The sequence below is a fragment of the Hemicordylus capensis genome, chromosome 4 (assembly GCF_027244095.1).
Source record: "Hemicordylus capensis ecotype Gifberg chromosome 4, rHemCap1.1.pri, whole genome shotgun sequence".
Taxonomy (NCBI): Eukaryota; Metazoa; Chordata; class Lepidosauria; order Squamata; family Cordylidae; genus Hemicordylus; species Hemicordylus capensis.
The window spans coordinates 32387483-32410950 of NC_069660.1; the positions used below are offsets into that span (position 1 = coordinate 32387483).

At 41.8% G+C, this 23468-nt stretch overlaps 1 protein-coding gene across 11 annotated transcripts in view; it reads right to left on the reverse strand.

Annotated features, from left to right (window-relative positions):
- Positions 1-23468, reverse strand: part of NCOA3 (nuclear receptor coactivator 3) — a 203606-nt gene that overhangs the window by 23213 nt on the left and 156925 nt on the right. For all 11 annotated transcript variants that reach the window (XM_053248086.1, XM_053248092.1, XM_053248090.1 and 8 more), the window contains 9 exons: positions 21508-21608; positions 20549-20723; positions 19273-19461; positions 19017-19118; positions 16855-16992; positions 13304-13451; positions 11843-12231; positions 4866-5719; positions 910-1045 (listed from right to left, as the gene is read on the reverse strand). In XM_053248086.1, coding sequence (XP_053104061.1) covers positions 910-1045; positions 4866-5719; positions 11843-12231; positions 13304-13451; positions 16855-16992; positions 19017-19118; positions 19273-19461; positions 20549-20723; positions 21508-21608 — 2232 coding nt within the window. The remainder of the gene's footprint in view (positions 1-909; positions 1046-4865; positions 5720-11842; positions 12232-13303; positions 13452-16854; positions 16993-19016; positions 19119-19272; positions 19462-20548; positions 20724-21507; positions 21609-23468) is intronic.

Genomic DNA, 23468 nt, shown 5'->3' on the forward strand with positions numbered 1-23468 from the left:
TACAGAAGAGTATTTAAATACTTAAAATCCTGAATACGTTACTGCTGGATACCATTTAGTTATACCCCCCTTCATTTACTATATCCTCAGTATGAAATCAGACTCAACAACACTAAATACATTGTGCCCTATCGAATTCCATTTTTGTACATCCTGAATGTACACTGTGATTTGCTCAAACAAGCAAATTCAGCCTTCCAAGAAATTTGCAACAGCTCTGCAAGTTCACCAAAGCTCGACTCTTGGTTTATATTGTTAATATATGTGTTTTGCTTCTGTGGTTGGTGATCAAAATAAATATTCATTCACTCATTCATTGTCAAAGTTAATTTGCAGAGAATTTCTTATATCAAATCAATGCAAAACTTTAAAAGGTCCAACATTTACAAAATTAAATATCAGATGCTACAGAATGTGTTTGTAAGATAATTCCAGCCTGCTGTGGTAATTCTAGAGCTAATACATGCCAATGAACGCTGACCTCCAGGGAAGTGTGCATTATCAGGTGAAACTGTGAATGGCTCATTAAATCAGTTATGGTTCCAATATAGATACAGCCTTTATTTCTTTAAACTTATTCCCTAGGAGACTTTAAAAAGTTAAAACAGTACTTTTAATCTTATGTAAGACACACTATCCTAATGGTGCAGCAGGGAAGTGACTTGTATAGCAAGCCAGAGATTGCCGATTCGAATAGCCACTGGTATGTTTCCCAGACTATGGGAAACACCTATATAGGGCAGCAGCGATATAGGAAGATGCTGAAAGGCACAGCCTCATACTGCACGCGTGATGGCAATGGTAAACCCCACAGGACTCTGCGGTTGCCAGGAGTCGACACCGACTCGACAGCACACTTTACCTTTTAAGACACACTATGGGTGTTAAACTAAAACAACAGTTTCTTACCCAATGGTGCATTTCCTTGACACAATGGTTGCTTATTCCCCATATTATTTCCATTTGTAGACATGGGATTATTGCAAAAATCTGAATTAAGGTCTCCCAAAATTGCATCTAAATTATCCACCAAAACTGCACCCATCTGAAAAGAACAGGGGGAGAAAAAGATTACAATCACATGTCATTCTTTAAATTTCGATCTAGAACCTTGAAAGCTAATATGGACTCAAATGGTTATGCCTTTAAAACTTACTAGAAATTTTTAAAAGAAGTGGTGGAACACCATGTTAAATATTTGCTTAGTCACGCCAGGCTGTTTTCCCAGACCGCTGGGAAAGATCATCAGGGGATTTGGAGCTGGGTGTTATCAGTATGCTGATGACACCCAGATCTACTTCTCCATGTCAACTTCTTCAGGAGCTGGCATATCCTCCCTAAATGCCTGCCTGGAAGCAGTAACAGGCTGGATGAGGGAGAATAAACTGAGACTGAATCCAGATAAGACGGAGCGGTTTCATGTAGATGTTAAAGAGTACTGGAGAAAGTATGGAGCCTTGGGGGACACCATACTTAAGCTCAGATTATGAAGAGCAACAGTCTCCAATCGACACCATCTGGAATCTGTCTGAGAGGTAGGAGCCGAACCACTGTAAAACAGTGCCTCCCACCCCCAACACTCTCAGACGTTCCAGAAGGATACTATGGTCGATAGTATCAAAAGCCGCTGAGAGATCCAAAAGGACCAACAGAGTCATACTTCCTCTGTCAATTCCCAATTGGAGATCATCCATCAGGTCAACCAAGGCAGTCTCCACCCCATAGCCTGCCCGAAAGCCAGTCTGAGATGGGTCTAGATTAGAGAGACAGTTGGGCCAAGCGTATATATTATACTTCTCCGTGTCAACTTCTTCAGGAGATGGCATATCCTCCCTAAATGCCTGCCTAGAAATCAGTAATGGGCTGGATGAGGGAGAATAAACTGAAGATGAATCCAAATAAGACGGAAGTACTTATTGTGCGGGATCAGAACTCTAGAGACGATTTTGATCTACCTGTTCCGGATGGGGTCACACTTCCCCAGAAGGAACAGGTCTGCAGTCTGGGAGTACTCCTGGATCCATACCTCTCCTTGGTTTCTCAGGTTGAGGCTGTGGCCAGGGGTGCTTTCTATCAGCTTCGGCTGATACGCCAGCTGCACTCATTTCTCGAGATCAATGACCTCAAAACAATGGTACATTTATTGGTAACTTCCAGACTTGACTTCTGTAATGCGCTCTACGTGGGGCTGCCTTTGTACGTAGTCCAGAAACTTCAGTTGGTTCAGAATGCGGCAGCCAGGTTGGTCTCAGGGTCATCTCGGAGAGACCACATTACTCCTTTGCTGATGGAATTACACTGGCTGCCGATAGGTTTCCGGGCAAAATACAAAGTGCTAGTTATAACTTATAAAGCCCTAAACGGCTTAGGTCCTGGGTATTTAAGAGAGTGTCTTCTTTGCTACGAACCCAAAGCCCATTGAAGTCATCTAAGGAGGTCCATCTCCAGCTACCGCCAACCCGTTTGGTGGTCACACACGGACAGGCCTTCTCGGTTGCTGTCCTGAGATTGTGGAATGCGCTCCCTGCTGAGTTATGATCCTCCCCATCTCTGGCTATTTTAAAAAAACTTTTGAAAACCCTTTTTTTTAACCCAAGCTTTCTCAGACTTTTAATAAAAAATACTGTTAGTTTAATTTTATGGTTTTTAAATTATTGTATTGTTTTAAATTATATGTGTTTTATGTCGAACTGTTTTAACTTTTATATGTGTTTTAATTGTTGTTGGCCGCCCAGAGACCTAAGTTTGGGTGGGATATAAATCTGATAGATAGATAGATAATTTCCACTATTTTTCAAGTAACCTGGATGCCCAAGCCATGCCTATTCCCGGATGTTGCTCTCGGATGAAGACCCAGCCTTCACTTATAACACTCCCAAGTTTTGTGTGGCAGCATGTAGGATCTGTCAGGCTTTGATTGCAAGTCCATATCCTTGCATCAGCTCTACATATCATTAAACAACTATTTTATGTTTTCCTTCTAGTGGCCCCATTTAACTAATTTATTTTACACACTCCATTTTAGCAACTGCTTTTTGCATTTTATATATTTTATATTTTTAATCCTCACAATGTTTTAAATATAGCTGTTTATAAACATTTTTAATGATTTCACAGCTACCCTGTTTTCTAAGATGTCGCAGTTTTATAGCATTATAATATAGTCTTATAGTATTACAGTAGCAATTTTAAAGTCATATCATTTTATGGCTCCATAACTTGCTTTTACTATTATGAATCATGCCCTACTGTTCTGCCTTATGCTGGTCCTGGACCATAATAAAGATGATTAATTGATTATTTCGGTGTATTCTGAATTAATTCAAGGACAGTAGCACGCATCAACCCAGTTAAGGGATGGCTCAGTACATTTATCCCTAAAGATTAGGGCACCAATGTTCAACTGGTGTAAAGTGATGCATACTGGGGCAAAAAACAACAACCCCAACTTCACATATACACTGATGGGGTGTGAGCTGTCAGTGACTGACCAGGAGAGAGATCTTGGGGTCATGGTGGACAGCTCGTTGAAAAGTGTCGACTCAGTGCAAAGTAGCTGTGAGAAAGGCAAATTCCATGCTAGAGATAATTAGGAATGGGATTGAAAATAAAAATGCTAATATTGTAATGCCCTTATACAAATCTATGGTGTGGTCACATCTGTAGTAGTGCATGCAGTTTTGGTCACCGTTTCTCAAGGAGGACATTGTAGAACTGGAACAGGTGCAGAAGAGGGCAACCAAGATGATCAGGGGCTTGGAACATCTTCCTTAGGAGGCAAGGTTACAACACCTGGAGCTTTTTATCTTAGGAAAAAATGACTGAGGGGAGAGATAATAGAGGTCTATAAAATTACGCATGGAGTAGAAAGAGTGGACAAAGAATTTTTTCTCCCTCTCTCACACCACTAGAATCAGGGATCATCCCATGAAACTGAAGGCCAGAAATGTTAGGACCAACAAAGACAAGTACTTTTTTGCACAGCACATAATTAATCTATGGAATTCTCTTCCATGGGATGTGGTGATGGCCACTAGTTTGGATGGCTTTAAAAAGGGCTTAGATAAATTCATGGATAAGTCTATTAATAGCTTCTAGTCTGGTGGCTATAGGCCACCTCCAATCTTAGAGGCTTGATGACTCTAAATACAAGTTGCAGGGGAGCAACATCAAGAGAGAGGGCCTGCCCTCACCTCTTGCTTGTCGGCTTCTCAGAAGCATCTGATGGGCCACTGTGTGAAACAGATGCTGGACAGGATGGGCCCTGGAGCTGATCCAGCAGGGCTATTATCTTCTAATTCAATCAAAATATTTTGATTGGTTAAAAATAATACCCCAGTTAACTGGGCAACGTATTTTAAAATTTTGCTAATAGCCTTTAGTGCAAGCATTTACAAATTCATGAATAGCAGGCACCTCCTTAGGAAAATCATTCTTCCATTTCTCACACATGAGAGAATGCCTCTTCAAAGACTATGCCTGCTATAGATTTTATTTATTTATTCATTCATTCATTCAATTTCTATACCGCCCTTCCAAAAATGGCTCAGGGCAGTTTACACAGAGAAATAATAAATAAATGATGGATGAGCTAATGCTATGCTGCTAATAAGCTAATGCTATTCTGCTAATGATGTAAACTTGAAATATATAAAATGATTTTTAAAATTAGAAAACATTGTTCCAAAATTATTTTGTAACAGCACATTTTGGAATTCAGGTTAGTTGCAACTTGATCTAAGTGCACTGCCATATAAGGTTCACACAATGAAAGATTGTTCCAAAGAGTATAATGTTTTCATTACTGCTACTACTTGAGTAACAAAAGGGAAATGCCATTTGTCCTTAAAAATAGGATACTCTACCTCTTCTTTAGGTTCTGTTTTTATTTTCATTTCTTTTTCTTGACTTGAAGAAGGTATGATAGAATTACAGCACTGACTCATTTTGCTGTCCAAACCTTCTATTTTAGGTTTAATGTCTTTTGAAAGTGGGTCCTTCCCATCATCCTTGTCAAGCAAGTATCTAAGCAAAGCGTGGTTCTCTTTCTTTTTAGGACTCAATTGTTCCTGTTTGACTGCTCCATCTCCACAGGAAATTGTGCTGTTATTATCATGGTATGTATCTTTACCAGTAGCTTCAGCTGTGATTTTTGCTACTTCCGCTGGAGAATTACCATTCCTCAACAATTTATGTAAAATCCTATGCTTCTCTTGCATGTTTGATGATGAAGAAACCCCTCCAGATGTAGAAGAAGAGACTCCAGATGAAGGGCTTGTAGCATTGGTAGAAGATTCTTTGCAACTAGAGTCCAAGGGGGAGTTTGACAGTGTTGAATGACCTCTGTCCTCTGAGGAACAAGTTAGTAACTGAAGAAGCTTTTTATGGCCTTTACTTTCAGGTGGTCCCCTCTGATCAGAGCTTTCAAGGCTCTCTTCTTTGCTCTCCTTATTACTAAGGGGGTCCCTGTTTGACTGACATATAGAACTCTCAACTTGATTTTGCTCACAAAACAAGGGACTTTTTGAATCCTGGTTCCCCATTTTACTTTGCTGAGAAACATTCATATTTGGAGAATTGTCCAATTTCGGACCTGGTGAAGAAAGCGTAGACAGAAGTGAAGTTCCAACTCCCTCACTAATGGCCTGAAGAGCACTAAGCGAACTACTTGAGAAGTTGTTGCTAGTGTTGCTGGCAGGTCCCAATGGAGAGTGCACACCTACATGAAAATAAAAATGATGTTGGAGAACAATTTATATTTTTATTGTATTACATACCGAGTTTATTTACAACAAATAATTTGAACTATTACTGTAGAATATACTCAGAAATGAAACTTTAAAACTGCCTTTCTTAATTTCTGCATACCACTGTATTTAACAAGATCAAGTTTCAGAATGCAAAGCAAAAAACAAATTTATATGTAAACAACATTTAAAAAACATAAGATTATATATAAACAGGTTGCTCACCTGTAACTATTGATCTGGTAGAGATCCATCGATATCCATAAGAATAGGCAATGCACTTGCGCAGGACCCACGTGGTAACATGCCACAGCTCACTGAGGTGACCAAGCCCACCTACACGCCTTCAGCATGCTATTTAAAGGTGGGCTGAGCACCATGTTCTTCAGTTCTTGGACAACCACCGTGGAGGACTATCATCTGGAATCAGGTGAGTTTATCATCAAAGGAGAATAACTTGCACACTCAATACACACATAGCATAGCACTACTGCAAAGGGGTGGTCCAGGAGGGTCTTATGGATATCAACGGATCTCGACCAGATACAGGTTACGGGTGAGGAACCTGTTTATCTGGATCGAGATCCGTTGAGATCCATAAGAATGGGTGTTTAACTAGCTCCCCCTGGAGGTGGGTGCAGTAGTAGCCATTGCAACACTCACTTTAAAACACTTCTCCCGAAGCTCGCCTCAGCAGCAGAGCACACATCTATAGTGTAATGCTTGATGAATGGTAACTCAGTGGATGGACCAAGTTGTTGCTTTGCAAATGTCCGTGAAGCTGATCATCGACAGGTGTGCAGTTGAAGTAGTATAGGAATGGGTAGAGTGGGCCTTGATTGCTGCAGGTGGTTGAACATTCTGTGCCCTGTATGCTGGTAGGATTAATTCCACTAGCCATCTGGACATTCTCTGTCTAGAAATACAAGAGCCTTTAATAGAGCCTTTGTATGCAACAAATAGGTGTTTGGTGGAGCTGAAGTGCTTAGTGTGATACAAATAGTACAACAGTGCTCTACGTATATCTAAGGAGTGCACTGCACGTTCTAATGGAGTTGATGGATCTTTAAAGAATGTAGGGAGAACAATGTCCTGTTTGAGGTGGAAGCTACTACACTACTTTAGGAAGAAAATCCGGATCCATTCGCATTAGGACTTTATTGGGATAGATCCTAGTGTATGGCAAACCTATCCTCAAGACTGTTAATTCATTTACACATTTAGCCGTGGTTATTGCTAGCAGAAAAGCTGTTTTCAAAGTCACCAGAGGCAGAACTCATAGGTTCAAACGGGATCTCTGTTAGTGTTGAAAGGACTAAGGATATGCTCCATAGCTCAACAGGTTTGCAAACAGGTGGATACAGTTTTTAAAGGCCTTTTAGGGAAACTTTACTCTCTGGTTTTGAAAAGAGAGTGCTCCCCTCATAGCCTGGATGTCTAGAAGATAGTACAGCTAGATGCACTTTTAGAAACACATTGGCTAAACCTTGAGATTTCAGATCTGTTAGGTAGAGGAGCACATCTCTGATTCTGGCCTCATCAGGTTGAAACCCATTTCTTCACATAAATTTTAAAATGGAGCCATTTGCTCCTATAACTGCATCTAGTAGAAGATTTCCTCTGGTTAAAGAGCATCTTGTTCAGCAGTTGATTCGCCATGATGTTGGGTGGAGCATGAGAATATCTGGATGTTGTACATTGCCTTTGTCCAGAGTAAAGAGATCCACTATTCGTGGTAGCCTTTGGTAGTGGTTCCTTGAAAGTTTGAATATATGTGGAAACCAAGGTTGCCTTGGCCACCATGGAGTCACCAGGATACAGGAAGTAGGAGCAGCCAGAAGACGGGCAACCACTCCGCTGATCAGTGGTCTCAGTGGAAACATATAAAGGGTCTCCTTTTGCCAGTTCAGTTGGAAAGCATCACCCAGTGATCGTGGGTCGTGTCCTGCCCTGGAGCAGAAGTGGGTGCATTTTTTGTTCTCTGCAGTGACAAACAGATCTATGGTTGGTTGCATCCAGCTTGAAAAGAGAGGAGTGATGCAATCCATCTTGATTTTCCATTTGTGCTGTTGCTGTTGTGGGGAAATCCAACTCAAATTGTCTGCCAAAATGTTGTCTAGTCCCTTTATGTGTATGGCCAACGGGCAGACTTGATGCTGGATGTTCCAATGTCATAGCTGTAGGCTGAGTGCACAGAGACCCCAAGACACAGTCCCTCCCTGGTGGTTGATGTAGGGCCTGGTAGGATTAGTTCCACTGGTAGGATTAGTTCCACTAATCTGGTAGTGTTGAAAGGACTAAGGATATGCTCCATCACTCAACAGGTTTGCAAACTGGTGGATGCCAACAACAGGTGGATGCCAACTGCACTTGCACCACTTTTCCCTGTAGAAGAGGGAGGAAGGCTTTCATTGCTTTGAAGACAGTCAGAAGCTCTAGGAAAATGATATGTAATTGTTTTTGTTGAAGGCTCCATTTGCCCTGTATCTGATGGGTTTCACAATGGCCCCCCCAGCCCAGCAGAGAGGCATCTGTTGTGAGCCAGATAGAAGGAGCTGTCATCTGAAAGGGAACCCCTTCCAGCAGATTCCTGCCCATCGACCACCAAGTGAGCGAACATAGAATTTGATCTGGGATCACTAGACGTAGGACCTGTCGATCCACATTTGGGCGGAAGACCAACAAGAACCAAAGTTGTAACTTTGCACATCTTTAACCAGGCATATCACACTACAGTGTTGCAGGATGCCATCAGACCCAGAAGTCTTTGAATGAGCTGAGCCGGTTGAGATTGATGTTGCTGGACATGGAGAACCAAGTCCATGATGCACTGGAAGTGTTCTTGAGGTAAGTATGCCTTCTGGTTTCCGTATCCAGAACTACTCCAATGTAGTTGATTACATGGACTTTTACAGTTTGGACTTTTTCCGGAGAGACAGTACATACTTTGTTTGCTAATGTATACTCTTTTTTGTCTTTGAAAGTCAGAAGCAAGTCCAGGTAAGGATAGACCAATATACCCTGTGTCCATAGGTAAGCTACCACTGCCACCATATATTTAGTAAATACCCTGGGGGCGATGGCAAGTCCGAAGGGTAAGACTCTGGTACACTTGACTCTGGTACACTTGACTTGCTACTGCAAACCTGAGATATCTTCTGAGTTGCTCTCTGATGCCAATGTGGAAATATGCATCCTTGAGATCCAGTGTCACGAGCCAGTTCTTTTGATATAGAAGAGGTAGGATTTCTTGTAACACTATCATGCAGAATTTTCTCACATGGACAAACTTGTTCAGGTAGCGCAGATCCATAATAGGCCTTGCACAGCCATTTCTCTTCGGGATCAAGAAATACTGGGAGTAAAACCTCTCCCCCGTCTGTGCACCCATTGTACTGGGGTAATAGCCCCTTTGGCTAGGAGTCCCTTCACTTCTTCCAATAATGCTTGTGAGGGTTGTGTGAACCTCTTCCCTGCAAATTTTGGGGTTGTTTTGAACTCTATAGCATAGCCTGAAGACATGATCTTCAGGACCCAGCAGTGCCATGCAGGGGCATGGTGAGCCAACTTGATGTTGGTTGTTGGCAGGAGGATAGAGTTGGTGAGAGAGATGTTGCTCACTTGCCAAGGTGTTGTGGCCCCTGATGGTGGAAGAAGGGAGGAGTCTAGTAGGAAGAATGGGTGGTTCTGACCCTTATAGGTGCTTCTGAGGTTCAGGTTGTTTAGTGTGCTGAGACTGATTTTGTTTTCCCTTGCCATGGAAAGGATGTTTGTAGGACTGATATTGTCTCCTAAAATCATGACATTCTTGTTTGAACGTGGATTTTTGTCTTAAATACTGGCGGTATCTGGAGCCATAGGAGGAGGTGGGTGTCGTAATAAGTGTCTTAGCAGTGAATTTCGACTTCTTCATTTTCTCCATGGTAGAGTCAGTATTTTCACTGAATAAGCCATTCCCGTTGAAAGGTAATCCCTCAATCCTTTCTTTCATATCTCCATGTAGATTTGTGGAGCGAAGCCACGCATGCCTGTGTAGGGAGATTGTTGCTGTCAAAGAGCGGGACTCTGACTCAGCCAAGTCTTTGGCCGTACTTAACTGTTGTCTGGTAAGTGCTGCTGACTTATCCAGAGTTTCCTGGAACTTTCTTTTAAATTCCACAGGGGAGAGGACCTCCATAGGGTTTTGTAACTCCTCCTATAAACCATGCATATATTTCGCTGTACAGGCAGAATTAATTTGCTATTTTGACTGATAGACAAGAGGTGGAGTAAATCTTTCTTCCCAGAAAGTCTTTTCCTCCCCTCTTTATCTGCCTGAATAGTGTTTCTGTGGCCAAACATTGAAGACAATGACGTAGCACAGTCAATGACTAGTGAGTTGGGTGCAGGATGTTTTAACAGGTACTCATTGTCCTCTGTATGCACCCGATACAGGCTTTCCAATCATTCAGATGTAGAAGTTGATGTGTGAATCACCTCACATGCACCTTGTGCCACTCCTCTTGTGATGACTGGAAGTATGGGTAGGGCCACAGGTTGTGTAAATTCTGACCTGGCCATAAAATTATAAATGGGGTCATCAATGGTAGTCATTTCCAATTTTTTGTCAAGCCCCAGGGCCTTCACCATATCCCTAACATGTCAATGATACGCTTTCATTTCTTCATTAGAGGATACATGAGTGGTTGGGGCCACATCAACAGGAGGGTCCACTCTGACATTAGGATCATCAGGGTCAGATTCAAAGTCTGAGGATCCATGGTGATCTAACGGGGAGTGAGATGTTTGAGTTTCAATAGAAGCTGTTTTCTGTGGAAATTGAGTGCTTAAAGTTTGTGTTCCAATATCCACATTTTCATATATGGTTGTGTGGTTGAATCCTTGAAAAAATATTCTGGAGCCCAGGAAACTGTTTGCATGGTCAAAGTATGCAATGGCACTGCCCGAATTGTGGCTGTCACCATAGCTGCCAGAGGGTATGATTTTGTTTGTAATCGTTTCCAAGGTTGATCTTCCTGAAAGTCATAAGGGAAGCCAGGGGACATAGTTCCCAATGATGCAAGTGCTTCCCCTGCAGCTGATGAGCGCATAAAACCACAGGTATGTTATGGCGAGGATACTAAATGTGCCACTGTGAGCATACCCTTTGACCCCTGGGTCAGGGATTGCCTAGGTGCCGATTCCCTCGGGGTCCCTGCTTCTGTTTGAGGGAAACCCTTGAATGTTGAGGGGGTGCTGGAGCTAGAATCTAACATTGACAGTAAAGTGTGTGCAGTCGTAGTATCCAATACTGCCTCCCTGTCTTCCACCTCAATGTCAAAGGTTGGTATTTCTGTCTGACATCGAGGGGTCACTAGCCTCGATGCCGATAGAATTGGTGTATTTAACAATGAAATTTTTTCCTCATTTGTTTCAAGAAGGACAGGCAAATCTTGCATGACAATGTGTTCTTCTCCCAAGCAGATTAAGCACGAGTCATGGAGATCCTTCAAAGGGAGCTTGGTGTTACTGCCAGTGCATATCTTGAAGGTCCGTTTCTTCTCAGCCATTTCAGGGGTGATCCAATCAGTCATCAAAGTCAGTTCCAATTTTTAAAATAATGCCAGCAAAGTTTGGAAGCCATTCCAGTCAAAACCAACAATCTGTCCGTAAATTTTTTTGTAGATAAACTCAGAAGAACTAGTCTGATGAGGAGCGACAGCGTGAGGACTGTATGCAAAGGCGGTCAGAAAAGAACTAAAGAACATGGTGCCCAGCCCACATTCAAATAGCATGCTGAGCACATGTAGGTGGGGCTTGATTGCCTCGACAAGCTACAGCATGCTACCGCGTGGGTCCAGCATTACCCATTCTTATGGAAGTTGACAGATCTCGATCCAGATCTATTCCTATTCACTCACTCACTGGCATTTCTAGGTATCACTGGGAAAGACTCTTGCCTGAAACCTTGAAGTGCCACTATTATTATTATTATTATTATTATTATTATTATTATTATTTTTATTTTTATTTTTATTTTTACATTCGGTATCCATTTTGTTCTCTGAAAAGTGAACAGACACACTCTGAATAAGGCAGCTTTCTATCAATGTTACCTGCTACAGGAGAAAACTGATGTGAATTTACTTTTGGACTCCCACGATTCCTAGGAGATATCATTAAATTCTGTTGACTGGGATTCAAGCCAGGGCTGCCATGTGGTGGGCTGCTCATATTTAATCCATAGTTGTTACTTTGATAAGGAGAAGGCTGAATTCCTTGTCCAGAGTTCACTGATCCCATATTTCCAGGGCCTCCATATCTAGCACCACTCATCTGCCCCATCATGTTGGGATCTCCCATGCCATAGTTCCTGTTCTGCATAGGCATGTTTTGCCCTGGTGACATATTCATTATACCACCAACTGTATTTGCGTTCCCAGCTGCAGAGGCTCTGATGCTCTGTCCAATTGTACTGGGATTTGGTCGGTATCCATTTTGTTCTCTGAAAAGTGAACAGACACACAAAGAATTAGCAAACTCCCCACATGATAGATTAACAACATCCATATTATACATCAACCCCTCATTCTTTCTTCACTCATATGTGTGTTTGTGTGAATGACTGTACCTGTATTGATTTTAAAAGTGAACCTGGATACAGGTCCTCCAAATGCATGCAGCAGATAGGAAGTGTACTTCTGTACCTGCGTTCAACATAACATGTGAATAACTGTACCTGTGTACAGATTTGTACCTGTGTACACTGTACTCTCATTGCATGAGTGTCGAACATAACATGTGAATGGGCCTAATATTCCTTAGGCTATGTGTTATATATTGTGCCAGTTCTCTTGACGTTAATGAGTAGAGATTTTCCACTTTTCGTCAGAACTTAACAGGAGGAGAACAATGTAATACAGTAGATTGAGTTGGATCCAGTCCTGCTCTGCCATAGACACTCACTGAAAAGTCTTTGGTAAGTTATCTCGCAGCCCAATATAGCCTAGAGGAGTCCTCATTGTAACGACAACCAATTAACGTAGAACATGTTTACATTGAAAAATGACACAGGTGTGATAATTATTCATGTTTTATCATACAACAATAAAAATGATATCCACCATAGGATTTGGGGGGAAATTCACAGAATCAAGCTAATGATTAAAGATCATTGTCTTTTAACTGTTAGATTAGGGCAATGATAATTGCTTCCCTCACCATTCTGCCTATTGAAAATCAAAGGAGATCATACTGGGACAGATGGGCCAGAATCAATGCAAGTCATCTTAATAGGAGTTTCAAGATACATATCTTGTGTCCTGAGGTTCCATGCTGTCCTTACCCAAGTGAGTAAAAAACAGGTGGCTGTTTGACATGATTTAAACCTAACACAGGAAGTTACTATAACTCAGCAATTTTATGTCCCTGATGTATCAGACAAAATAGTAATTTACTCTTGATCCATTTAAATCATTCTCTTTGGTCTGTATCTAATATCTCCCATACTACCCTCTAAATATTAACATTGTTCTTGATATCATGAAAACGTTTAGAACAAGATGAATTGATTTCACCTTTGTAGAAAATGGGTAGAGATAAACCCATGACAGTCATTGGTGACTGGGTTTCGGAACAGTTTGCTTTTTGTTTGCGCTGTCACTAGAGTCCCATCTGCCAAGGAGAACCGATAGAGCGGAGTTTCAGCATGACCTTGGATATAAGCTTTAGAAAGAACAGACACAATCAGCACAGCCACCATCTGTTTATATTTACTGTTGTAGAAATGATGAAATGTAATGAATTCTATTTTTATTTATTACATGTACACTTTTCCACCAAGTGCTCAAAGTAGCATTAAAAAAATTCTATTAAAAGCAATGAACAACAATATACATCTTAAAACAATAAGATCCAACAACAATATGGATTTCACTTCACCTTTGAAGAAAATGGGTAGAGGTAAGCCCTCTGAAAAACCAAGATATGGTCAGATCAGCTTTCTTCAGGACATGACACTGCTGGCACACCAGCTGAAGTTGCGCATAGGAACCCCTGGCCACCCTGAAACAAGACTGGATACAGGATGGCCCCAGGCTGCAAACCTACTGCCTAATCCCTTCAGGAGTACCACCATTCCATTCAAGAGAGTTGCTATGTGGCCAAAGGATCCGGGCAAGATTTTTTTAAAACCTTGTTTTTAAGGTTCCTCTGGGGCCTGGGCTCCTGTGCCACCACCTGGGGGGGGGGGTTGTCACTGCTGCTGTCATTGCTGCTTGCCACTACTGCCGCCCCCACTTAGAGTGTGAAAAGCTAGCTGGGAAGTGGTGTGTGTGTTCTCGCCACCACTTCCCTGCTCGCTTTTCACACACCCAGAGTGCTCTTTAACTTCTCTGCCACTGTTCTTGCAGCAGCAGCTAGGCAAGACGGGAGAGTTCTGGTGCACCCCACCACCACCACCCATTTCCCAGGGCCCCCCATTAGCGATGCCACCAATTCCATTCAAAGCAATGTTTTCACTTATTCCCAGATTGGCTTTCCTACTGATCAGGAGCATCTCATCTGAATTTCAGCTCGTTCACTAACATTTAGTACATCACTGTCCTCAGACACTGTTTCGGGAGCTCCAGCAATTCCCTGGGGTCAGTTGGGAAAGGAAAGAAGGGGACTGACTAAAATCATCTCTCTCCCCTTGCGCAAACAGAAGAGTTTTACTCACACACAAGTACTAATCTGGATGCTACCCATCATATTCACTGCAAAAGTATGGATAGTTATAGATTCTCCAATCTCCCTTGGTTGGGCAAGGTGATTGAGAGGGTGGTGGCCGACCAGCTCCAGGCAGTTTTGGAGGAAACATTATTGAGACCCATTTGAAACTGGCTTTAGAGATGGCTATGAGATTGAGACTTACAAGGGAATCGACAGTGGGAGTGTGACTCTGCTAGTTCTTTTGGATCTCTCAGCAGCTTTCAATACCCATCAACCATGGTATCCTTCTGGATCTCCTGGGGGAGCTGGAGATAGGGAGCACTCCTTTGCAGTGGTTCCACTCCTGTCTCTCGGGTAGATTCCAGATGGTGGAGCTTGGTGACAGTTGCTCCTCAAAACAGGAGCTGTTATATGGAGTCCCTCAGGGCTCCATTCTGTCACCAATGCTATTTAATATCTACATGAAACTGCTGGTTGAGGTCATCAGGAAATTTGGTGCTGAGTGTTATCAGTACGCTGATGACACCCAAATCTATTTCTCATTGTCATCCTCATCATCAGGAAATGGCATTCATTCCCTAAATGCCTGCCTACAGGCAGTAATGGGCTGGACGAGGGATAGCAAATTGAAACTGAATCCAAGCAAGATGGAGGTGCTCATTGTAGGGGCTCAAAATCTGAGGGATAAGTTAGATCTTCCTGTACTGGATGGGCTTACACTCCCCCAGAAAGAACAGGTATGCACCTTGGGGTATGCCTGGACCCAGGGCTCACTCTAGTATCTTAGGTGGAAGCTATGTCCAGGAGTGCTTTCTATCAGCTTCAGCTGATTCAACTGATTCAACAGCTTCATCCATTCCTTGAAGAGGATGACCTCAAAACAGTGGTGCATCAGCTGGTAACCTCCAGGCTTGACTATTGCAATGCGTTCTACGTGGGGCTGCCTTTGTATGTAGTTCAGAAACTACAATTGATACAGAATGCGGCAGCCAGACAGGTCTCTGGGACAACATGAAGGGACCATATAACACCCGTTTTGACAGAATTGCACTGGTTGCCAATATGTTTCTGGGTGAAATACAAAGTGTATTACCTTTAAAGCCCTGAATGGTTGAGGTCTGGGTCACCTTAGAGAGCACCTTCTTCTGCATGATCCCCACTGCACGTTAACGTCATCTGAGGAGGTCCGTCTCCAGTTACCACCAGTACATCTGGTGGTGACTCAGAGGCGGGCCTTCTCTGTAGCTGCTCCCGGGTTGTGGAATGCACTCCTGGCAGAAATCCATCGTTTGAGTTCATTGTTGGCTTTCAGGAAAGCCCTTAAAACCCATCTGTTTGGCCTGGCCTTCCAAGATTTTAACTGTTTTAATTGTTAATGGTTTTATGCTGTTTTTAAATTGTTCTGTAATTATTGTTTTTAAACAGATTTTATGCAGTTTTTATATTTTTTTGTAATGATTGTTTTTAAGGGGATTGATTTGTGGATTTTGTTGTGGTTGTTGTGCACTGCCCAGAGCCATTTAGATAGTGTGGTATATAAATGTAATTTAGAGAGAGAGAGAGAGAGAGAGAGAGAGAGAGTGTCTGTGAGTATATAAGTAAGTAAGTAAATAAAGTATTTTTAAAAGTATAGCAGGGTGTCATCTGCGTATTGATACTAGCCCAGCCTGAACCTCCAGAAATGACCTCTTCAGCAGTTTCATGCAATATTAAATGATATGACAGAGAGAATGGAACCCTGAGGGACCTCACAAACTAATGGTCATAGGGTCAAAACTGGCAACCAGTCATACTAACCTGAGAAAAAAGTTAGCAGGAAATTCCCTCAGAGTCATCAGGAATCAATCTGGGTGCATAAGCTTCTGAGGACAGACCGTCTTAATAGATACCTCACCCTTGCAAAAGCTAGATGCAGTTAACTAAACCCCAAAAAGGTAATTACCCATTCATGACAAGGGAACTATTTCCATTCACAGATCATCCTTCTCCTCACTGGAACAAAACACCAGATCAAAGGAGCTACCAGCGGAATGAATAAGATCAGATACTGACAGGACCACAGTTGCCGTGAAGGCCATAAAGTCATGAGCTGCAGCAGGATAAGGGGGCCTCCTTACTCTTTTCCTCGAATGTCTACTGTGCATTTATTTGAAGATGTATGCTCAAACTCACCTTCGTACTTGTGTGTCCAGCCACCTTAGCCCTACATTTTCTGTTACAAGCTAGCAAAACTACATTAAACAGTCTAATTAAGTGCCTGAAGCTACTAGGTGCTCTACAACATCTAATTTTTACTATAAAGGCACCTTATACAAATGTTTACTGTATTCATTGTAAATCGGTCCTAGATCTGGAAGGAAGGGCACAACTTTTTTAAAAATTAAGTCAACTAGCATTTTGGAATCTGAGCTCTTACCTTCTTGATAGTGCCGTTTGTTTGACCAGGATTGCCCTTCATTTTGACACAAAAATCTCTGGATACAACGACGGATTGTATCTTCAAAACTAGGTCTCATGGACCTTAGTGAGTTTGTATCTATATTAACAAGTTTACCTGTCAAAGGAGAAAATGCTTAATGGATTAACACACACAAAAACTAAGAACATACACAAAAACTGGTATAGCATGATTAGCAATGTTCTTCAGCATTAAGAACCACTGTAGTAGAAACAGCAATAAAACAGCAGAACATGAGAGAAGGTCCTAGATGACTTAGTAGACCACAAGCTGAACATGAGCCTGCAGTGCAATACAGCTGCCAAATAAGCTAAAGCAATCTTGGACTGCATTAACAGAGGCCTAGTGCCCAGATCACGAGAAAAACAAGGATCCTGACCATGACTTGTTGCTTCTGTTTTATAGAAAGAACTGAACCCCTACATAAACCAAGATCAGTACTTTAAAAATCATGTCAATTTGTAAAGACAATATATAACCTGCTTTTCAATAATTTTCAAACACAGTGCATTGAGCAGTGGCCCATAGAGTAAAGAAGCCAGGGCTGCCAAAGATTCTCAGTGCTACATCTTAAAGACTAGAAATGCATAGATTAAAATACTGTTTTAAGATGAGCAACAATTCCCAAATTATTTGGATCAACTGACTACCATGAAAATTCAGGAGTAAGAGTAGGAAATGTAAGGCCCATAGGCCATACCCAGACCACCACAACTGTTCTCCTAGAAAAGCTTTTCCCCTCTTTACTCCTGGAATGAACTGTCAACAGACAAATCACCGAAAAGCTATGCAGGTCAGGGAAATGTCCGACTGGTTTAGATAATCCTGCAACTTTATATTGCCACCCTCTGTATTCCAGACCTTTTGCTGATTAAGATCAGTCAAAATTCACCTGGTGATTTGGCCCATCTGTACAAGCCTTTAGCTGAGTTCAGACATTACTCTCTACCTTTTCCCCAGATGCAGTGTGGAGTAAGATAATGCCATTCTTCCTTGAGTGAGCCTGTTCTGCTTCTGATATTCCTGGAAATCATTGCATATGGGTGTGATGCTTGAAAGATTGTACATGTTTAAGAACAGTACACATGGGCTCAAGTTCCAACATTTGGTGGAGGAAAGAACTGTGCACACTGAATCTTGCATATATCTCTCCTATTAAAATCTTACATCCACACAGAGATGTTCATGGATGTCAGTGGCAGAACAGGTACACCAAATAAGTGGGGTGGGAACATGCAACCTTAGTTGTCCTCCCTGCATATGGAAAAAGGTAGGGGAGTACCATCTGTACTTTAGTTTGCAGAGATACTGAGCAGGTATAAATAAAGTCAATCAGTGTTTTTTTTTAACTGGAGAACTGATTAAGTGTAATATAAGCAAGACATTCTAAAATATACCCAAATAATTGGAAGACAAACACTTGCACATCTAGTTATTGTATGAAACTTGCTTTTCTACAATTTGCTTTAAAATATATATTTCATAGAATTTTAGAGTTGGACGGAACCTTGCAGGTCCTGCTTTGAGTCTTGTATCCCTGACTGATGGAGCCAAGCCTTTGCTTGAAAACCAGTAGAAAAGAGGAGCCCACCAGAGCATGAGGCAGACTAACTGTTCCAACAACAGCTTTCACAGTTAGGAAATTCTTGCTAATGTCTAACCTAGATCAGTATCCTTGCAGTTTCATCCTACTTTAGATTGTGAGCCCTTTGGGGACAGGGGACCATCTTATTTATTTATTATTTATTTTTCTATGTAAACCACTTTGAGAACTTTGGTATATAAATATTTGTAGTAGTACTGATTCTAAGTCCAGGAGTAAGAGAGAAGATGTCCATTCCTCCTCCTCCTATATGACAGCCCTTTAGATATGTGAAGGCCATCCTAGCTTCCATTAGTCCTCTCTTTTCTAGGCTAAACATATGTAGTTACTTCAGCCATTCCTCATTAGACTTGCTTTCCAAAGCCTCTTACCATCTTTGCTACCCTCCTCAAAACCTGTTCCATCAATAATCTTCTTAAAACGCAGTGCCCAAAAAAGGACACAGTATTCCAAATGAGGACTAACCAGTGTAGCAAACAATGAATTACAATATTAATTCTTCAAATAGATTTCTCACCTGAAAGGTCATGCCTAGTAACAAAACTTTCTGTGTTGGGTGAGAATACCCTTTCCACAGTAGAGATACGCCGCGCCACACATATCATGCAGGATTGCAAATCTGGAATTAAATTTTAACAGATTTTTTTAAAAAGCCAAGAGTAACAGATTTAAAAATATGTTTTATGTACTTCACTTCTAACTTGCTTGCAAAGTGGATCCACTAAATACAATGTAAGTCAAAACATATCAACAAATCAACAGTTTCCCATTACCTTCTCCTTCTTCCATCATAGCTCTTGGTTGAGATAAAGCAAAACATTGCATGGTTTCAAATCTTTGATGTGTATCCTGATTGCTCCCTACATCTTCCAGAAGATCATGCACTGTTTTCATCATCATGCGACAATTAAATGTATGACTCTTCTGCCTAGGTGTTTCATTGGTCCAAGAAACTCCATTGACTAAAACAGAGAGATTTAAAATAATTGCTATTACAACTTAGGCAGCACAAACTGCTTTTTTTAAAGGTTATTAAGACTGATCTTAAGCAAATTTTACTGGAGAATTGTTCCACTTAAATCAATGGCATTTGCTTCAAACTCAATCAGGATATTAAAACAATGCTTACTTGTTACGGCCTAACTGTATAAGAATGATCCACAAAAATTACGTGGAAGAAATTTTCTTCACATCAGAAAATGAAGGCAGGGAAATTCTACCAGAAGAAGGGGTGTGTGTGAAGAAGAATTTCTAGCATATGTGCACAGGTTTCTGCAAATTACATGCACCCCACTATCTGTTGATTGTTATGACAAATAACTTGTTTAGCACAGTACTATGTACTATGTGAAGACTAACAGGAAAATCGGTTACGCAGTTCACAAGTTAGCCAACTTGTGCCTCCAAAGGTTACGCATCCACCATCTTGAATTGGGGTAGATGACATCATCTACAAACTACATCATCACAAACTATGCCATTGAGGTGTCCCTGTGTGTCACTCACTGCGACCGTACCCAATTTGGTTCAAATGGGTTAGGCAGTCCACAAATTAGCCCATTTGCACCTCAGATGTCCATGCAGTCACCATCTTGAATTGGAGTGGATAACATCATCACACACCATGCCATTAGGACATCCCTATGTGTCCCTACAGCTGTAGCAAATTTGATTCAAATCAATTAGGTGGTTCACAAGTTAGCCCACTTGTGCCTCAAAAGTTTACACATTTGCCATCTTGGATCGGGGTGGATGACATCACAAATTATGCCACTGAGGTGTCCCTACAACTGTATCCGATTTGGTTCATATTGGTCCAGGCGTTGCAAAATTGATGGGGGCAGCGGGAGAACAAATACATGGATGGACGGACGGACGGACGGACACACACACAATGCTGGGTGATCTCATAAGCCTACTGGAAACTAGATTAAAAATGAACATTTTACTTAACATAACTGTAACATAATGTACATTTTGCGAAGTGACCATCCAAAAAGAGGTTTTCAAAAATAATCTGTAAAACATGAATAGCAAACGTCTTATTACCTGCAGATTTTGGTAAGTTTTTGAGAAAATCCTTCCGGTCCTCCTCATGCAAGATACTGTAAACACTTGTATTAACCAGGTCCTCTTGTTTATATTGTAAATACTGAGTGACATTTTCTGATACAAATACAATGTTCCCATCTCGATTTACTACAAATAAGAAGCCATCCAATGCCTAAAAACAAAATTATGGCAACAGGTTATCCAAGCACAGAGGAGAAATAAAAAGATAAAAGAAAGGGTTTCTTTTAAGTTATTGAGATTAAATTTGCTTGGCTGGTAGGCCAAACAGAGGCAAAGGACCTTCTAGTCAGGACCCCAGCCTCAGAGGGCTGTACAACTTCATCCCTCTGAAGCTGGGGATGATGGGAGTTGTAGTACAAAACACCTGGAGGACTCAAATTGTGCCACTCTGAGATGCTACAACTGTCAGTCAAAGAAAAACTCAGGGGAAAAGTGCAAGCCATGTGCTATCACTGCACAGAATATGGCTCTTGAGGCCAAGTACTATAAGGTGATGATAAACGCTCTGTGCAGGTGCATATCCCATCAGCGTGTATGCAGAGAGATCATTATACAGAGAAAGAGATTTCAATGGGAGACCTTTATAGGATAGATATATTTCCTATGTCTTTAATATCTTTCAGCCCTCTCCTTTTGCTCATGACAAGTTGAATGAGGATATGGAAGAGCCCTCCCACTACCTGCATACACAGCCCTCCCACTACCTGCAATGCACTAGTGTGCTGATTGCACAAGCACCAAGATAATATTTTAGCCTTTGTGATTATACCCCAATGTTTATATCAGTCATCTTCATAACACACACTATATGTTTTGATCAAATAAGAAATGTATCTGTTACCCTTGCATGCCTGCAATAAAATCAGGAAACAAGAAGTTTTGTATACATTGTTCCTCTCTAAACATTTGTAAAATAGAATATCTTCTAAGCTCACCTGTAGTAACAGAGGTCCCAGTGAATCCTTATCAATAACCCCTTGACCCGTTGAAGATACATCAGCCTTCTGGACATCATCATCAGTAGAAGCAGCTTTTCCTAAAATTGCAAAATCAAGTTTTAAAATCTCATGTGTATATAAATATTTGTAAATATCTGTAACTCACACTAAGCATGTTGTATCCAGAGGTTCCCTAAACGAGTGGAAAAGCACTTCCACATGAGCAACGGAGGGATGCAATTTCAGTCAGATTCCCCTTTCCATCAACCATCACCTACTTTTTATCCCACACTATTTCAGAGAGTCCTAAAGACTGGAGTTCCTAAGGACTGGCTTGGAGGGAGCACTAGAGGGCTGGCAGTTAGGGATGGGCCCGGACCGGTCCGGAGGCCATTCTATAGGCCTCCGGACTGGTCCGGACCTAGCCGGTTCGGGTGGGGGAGTTCCCTTAAGGGTGGGGGAGGGTTTACTTACCCCTCCCGCCACTTTCCCCCCTCCAGCGCACATATTCTATGTAGTAATTGGGGCGGCAGGATACCTCCCTGCCGCCCCTTCTCCCGCTTGAGTGCAAAAGGCTGCACGGAGCCTTTTGCGCATGTGCACGTTGCACGCGCATGCTTCACGTCTCCGCGACATGCGTGCGTGCGGCCACGCGCGCGTGCACGTCACAGAGACGTGAAGCAAGCGCGCCACATGCGCGTGCGCAAAAGGCTCCGTGCAGCCTTTTGCACTCAAGTGGGAGAAGGGGCGGCAGGGAGGTATCCTGCCGCCCCAATTACTACATAGAATATGTGCGCTGGAGGGGGGAAAGTGGCAGGAGGGGTAAGTAAACCCTCCCCCGCCCTTAAAGGAACCCCACACACAGTGCCGGACCGCAGCTCTGCGGTTCTGTGCACACCCCTACTGGCAGTGTGGAGAAGGGGCCAGGAAAATTCTGTTCCACACGAGGAACTGTTCCTTGGATCAAGCCTATTCTTTAAAATATAGCAGTGAGTACTCATTGGATTAAGGAATTAATGTGAAAGTTACACTGAACAATGACTACATCTTATCAGAATATTGTTCTCTTTGGTGTGGAGAACATGCATGTAACTTAACACTGAAATGCCTCTTGTTAATGAAGAGCAAGTATCTTTGAAAGAGTCCCATGTATAAATGAAGGTAGAGTCAGATAATATATCGGTACACATAATTCAAGATTATACCCACTAAAATTTCAGGAAGAAAGGCTCACATGCTCCTCCTCTAATGTATTATATTTTTGCTCCCCTCACCACAGCTGCAGTGCAATATTGGGATATCTTAACTTTAAAATATTGGGATATTGTACTTTACAGGATAGAAACCACTATCTGGTTATCTCACCAATTCAGTTGTTAGCTTGTATACTTTAAATGACAGAAACAGAGAAGAATGCAGGATGGCCAGAGCACAGAGTTCTTTCTCATTTTTTTCCATCTGAATGCTGAATGAGTTTTGTTCTGGGTGGCAGTGTCAAGGCAGTGTGTGTGCCCGTATATTAAGAGTGGGACCTTCCTAATTCAATCTGAACAGGATCTAAAATTAACTGAGTGGACAAAAATTTTGTTTGTGTGCACACATGTGCACGCCTTAGAGGGAACAGTGCCAGAGAAGCCAACTTTGTGAGCCTGAAACCTGTTCCTGAACTCACTGCGGAAAAGATCTTAGATGTAGAGGATCATTCTTGACTATCTTTCTATTATTCTACAGTGACTAGCCTGAGATAATGAAGACACATTTGGGTTCTGTTTAGAAATGTGTCATTCCAACCCCAGTTATATTCACCTGCCAGTAATAACTGTGTTATTCTTAACTTTTAGTCCATGATCAGGTATTTCACAAAGAGAAATACAACAAATATATCACTAGTTTAAAAGTTGGCATTAAAAGACTATGCAACGTGAAATAAAATATTCTTCTGTGTAATGCAATACAGT